Below are 4,231 nucleotides of genomic sequence, written 5' to 3'. Positions count from 1 at the left end.
CGCTTTATAGGGTGTGTGATTACATTCAGATAGGGGATAGTTTGTTAATGGGACATGCTTCCCCAGGCACCCTATACTGGAAGACATGTTCCATTCCACATGAAACTCAATAATACATAACAGCATATTGTGTCCATATTATACTCAGGCCGTTATCTGAGAGATACTTGTTTCATCCGTTGCACTCTATTGCTTCATGATAAGGACAATATGTCGTATGAGACGTGAGGGGATGTATGAGCACATTATGTGCGGATAAGAGGTCTAGGGGGTTTGCAGGAACAGTATAAGGTAATTTATTATGCGCGCATGATGCAGGCACAATGCGCATATACATATATATATGTGCATACGTCGACGATAGGCAGGGTACGCAGTGTGCAGCATACATATGTTCACATGTCGTGAACGGGAAATCATATGCCCGATGTGAGGATAGGATCCCAGAACTAGAATGTAATATAGGACAGGGCAAAGTGAGCATCCACCTGTTAACATAGAAAAATGGAATATATGTATTCGCTTCCGCATTACTCCAATTGTAGAACAGTTTATGGCAGGATATAGAGGCACAACTGGAGAAGTTTATACAACATTTGAAAGAGGACCACGTGGAAGATGTATATTCTTTGCATTGCAACTATTATGCATGGGCGGATTGGAGGCCCCCGCATGGGTCACCCGTCGAAGTTCCAAGCCCGGGTGACATAATTATTTGCACACTCATGACCAACGCATTGTATTTCCTGAATGGGTGGAGCAAAGCACCAGGCACGCATACGGCAGATCATAGTGGCGGACACACAGCATTGAAGGATTTTATCAGATGCGGCATTGTAAATATGTTTATGCATCTATTGGAAGAATCCGCGTGTAACACGGAGTGGGGCATTTTCTATGCATGGCACACCATGCAGCACATGAAGAATGACGGACCGTTCGGACGGAACTTAATATATGCGGGAACATGTAAGAACGGAATGGAAGAAGATATTGAGGTAGACGGATGGTCGATGCAACAAAGTATTAAACAATGGTTAAGTACACATGACAGCATCAGGAACCGAATACAGCACGCAAGTGCAAGTACGAACTGTAGCAGTAAAATAGCAGAATACACAAAAAAGGACAACGGTAAGAAAAATACGGATGACGCGGATATAGTAAAAGCCCAGGTAGTACAAACAGCGAAGAATCTAAGCAAAGGGATGGGTAAAATATTCAGACAAATTAAGAAGGAAGTGAAGGCAAGTGGTAGCAAGGCGGAACATACACAATCCCCCATTACTCACTCTCGCGCCGAAGAATCGGACGACGACGATTAGGCCGACGACGATGATGAGGACGAACATGACGACGACCATGATGAGGATGCAGAAGAGGACGCGATTGGTAAGAAGAGTAAAGGAACAGAGTGCTACTAATACGGGGCAATAAGAACACGCACAGTACGCACACGGCCGAATACGCAGCCTACGGCCGCTATGAATACACGGCCGACTACTGACCGTACGGGTGCCTCCACCACAAACACGCACACGCGGGGACAACAACAGCACAGGGCGGCCACTTCGCTGCCCCACTTCGGTTGAGCGATGAGCCCTAGCGGCGGCGACGACGGCGATGAGCGTGTAGCGATGGTAGCGGTTGCGGAGCGGACGGAGATGAGTGGCCACGGCAGCGGGACGGCGGACGAGATGAGGGCGACAAATAAAAGTTGTACTGCTACCATCTAGCCCAAGTCCACCGACTTCGCCTCACTGTGCGCTTGCTGTCGCCTGACCCAGTTCACCGAGCACACCTCGATCCATGCATCGACCCACTGCATCGACCGATTGCACCTCGATCCATGCATCGAGGCGAACATACCCTACTCACCCACCAAACCTTTGTTCTTTGTTTTTTCATCCATTCCGCTTTGTTTTAACAAACATCGACCCTCTCTCTTCCCCCTTCATAGCTAAACCAAAGAGTCCAGAGAACGGTCCACATGGAACAGATGATAAGAACAAGGAAAAAGAACAACCGTCAAGCACCCCATCACCAACAGCTTCAGGTGCAGGGAGTCCAGGGGCACCTCCGTCGCCACCAACAGGACAACCACGATCAGATGGCTCAGCAGGAGAGAACGCGGTCACATCAGCAACAGTACCCATACCACAAGCCCCACCTGCGGCACCACCTGCTGTGGAGGACAAGGGTAAATCATCGTCATCAGCATCCCCATCCTCACCGGATGAAACAAAGAAACCTGAAGGTAAGAACAAAAATGTACCCTGCACCCCTGTCAAAGAGACAGTCGGTCATGCAAGCGAAGGCGGTGGACGTGTTCAAATTCAGTTCCTCAGTACTCCTTCATCTACCGAATGCTCAGGTACGGCAAGTACAGATTCACGTGATAGCACTGTGCACGTAGCGGTCCCTGTCCCGCAGGACCCATCTGAATGAGTCTTCTGGGAGAAGGAAAACAGGACACAACATGCAAAAAAAACAAAAACAAAAGAAAAGAAAAAGAAACACCAATTTCCGGAGAGACAGGGAGAGACACCACGGAGAGAGAGAAACCACACGTCGAATGAGAGTGAGACGGGGACAGTGAGCGGCCGAGCCACGGGGCGACGGTGGTCGGCCGCGGGAGGTAGAGAGACGTAGAGATGTCGACAGGCGTAGACGCAGACCGAGACAACCGCGTCCGGTAGACAGACGTAGAGACGTCGAGAGACGGACAGGCCGATACACACACACACTGTGTGTGTGAGTGTTGTGTTGTGTGTCGGACAGAGAGAGTGTCTTTTCCCGGAGTGGCACCTGCCACCCCCCGTTCGTCTCCCAAACGCCTGCCTCCGTCCCCTCCGTCCCCGTGGCACCAATGGTGCCACCCGCGCAACACCGCGACAACTCATCAGCGACGGACCGTGGGGCCAAACATGGACTTCAGTTTCATCACATGCCCTTCCTTCCAACAATGTACAGACCCTACAGAGCCTAAGAATACTGAGCCATCAGTCCAGAAGTTACCTGAGGCACAACCAGAACCGGAAGCCGCGTCTGCAGCTGCAGCGGGATCAGGACCACTACCAACAACAACATCCAATGGATCTGCAGCAGGGAAACCTAAGGACATCCCTCCCGTCCACGTTTCCGCCGGGAATATACCTGCCGGGTCCGGTTCCTTCCTTGGACCTGGTAAAGCCATCGATGTGGGCAACGATGACCCCCCTCCTCTTAATCCACCCAAACCAAAACCGAACCCGAACCCAGATCAATCGGGCAGCAGCAGCCCCAGCGGCAGCAGCGGCGGCCTAGGTGGCTCCGTCCAGGATGATGGATCATCCAGAGGTTCCCCCCTTCCTGTACCTTCTAAGAAAGACGTCCCAAATGAATATGATAAAGAAATCTGCGGTCTCGGCTTATTTGACAACGTTCCTGCAAAATGTACAAATTCGGATACTTCGGCCACCCGGGACAGTGCAAAGGATGGTCCTGGCATCAATGGTACCATTTCTGCTACCGTAGAGGCTGGTCCTACGGATCCCTTGGTTACTAAGGAGGATTCATCATCCCCTTCAGGCACAATCACTGACTTAAAACTTGACCCTTCTGTAAATGTAATGGCTGCAGGGGGACATTTTGGAACAGGTCCCACACCAGGTCCAAAGGGGAACCCTCCGCACAATGTGGAACACGGTGGCCCCTTCTTCCCTGACCTAACCGGCACGGTCCTTACGGCCACTACTCCCATCCTGTTTTTTCTCACGTCCGTCACCGTCGCCCTTCTTGGTTATTCCCTTTGGAAAGTAAGTACAGCCACAAGGCGCGCACACACACACACCACGCACGCACAAATATAACCGAGTGGAAAAATGGAACAACAACCATTGTCCTTCGCCTTTTCCTGCCACAGGCCTTACTTGTATGTTCCCAAAAGCAACTTTAACCAACATTACACTATTTGGAAGTTACTCCAAAAGAAAACAAAAAAAGGATAATAACTTTTAGAACAAAGAACAAAAAAAACAAAAAAAAACCTACTACAGATTAACGTCCCTATATGCGGATACATTGTACATTGGAGGCAACTGAGGTTGGGCTCGTGCGACACAATATATTAGATACATGGTCACACAAGGGCCTTATATGTATGTAATACTAGCACAATATGCATATATTGTTGTAACTATGAAAGCTTATTTTTGAAGCAAAAAAGGAAAAGAAAAAAAAAAAAAAAAAA

The 4,231-nt window shown here is 49.4% G+C and overlaps 2 protein-coding genes across 2 annotated transcripts in view; both read left to right on the top strand.

Moving 5' to 3' along the window:
- Window positions 1–420: 420 nt before the first annotated feature.
- Window positions 421–2,448, top strand: AK88_05439 (uncharacterized protein; the record flags this gene model as incomplete). The annotated part of the gene is made up of 4 exons (XM_012483041.1): window positions 421–429; window positions 546–1,241; window positions 1,326–1,392; window positions 1,961–2,448. 4 exons carry the CDS (start codon window positions 421–423, stop codon window positions 2,446–2,448), a joined length of 1,260 nt encoding a protein of 419 aa, XP_012338464.1.
- Window positions 2,449–2,927: 479 nt separating this feature from the next.
- Window positions 2,928–4,231, top strand: part of AK88_05438 (uncharacterized protein) — a gene marked incomplete at both ends in the record, with an annotated part of 4,539 nt that continues 3,235 nt past the window's right edge. The window contains one exon of the mRNA XM_012483040.1: window positions 2,928–3,797. Within this exon, the coding sequence (XP_012338463.1) occupies window positions 2,928–3,797 (870 nt within the window). The remainder of the gene's footprint in view (window positions 3,798–4,231) is intronic.

The sequence above is a fragment of the Plasmodium fragile genome (genome assembly GCF_000956335.1).
Source record: "Plasmodium fragile strain nilgiri unplaced genomic scaffold supercont1.133, whole genome shotgun sequence".
Classification (NCBI taxonomy): Eukaryota; Apicomplexa; class Aconoidasida; order Haemosporida; family Plasmodiidae; genus Plasmodium; species Plasmodium fragile.
The sequence above is the reverse complement of the archived record's forward strand: the minus strand, read 5'-3'. Positions and strand labels throughout refer to the sequence as shown.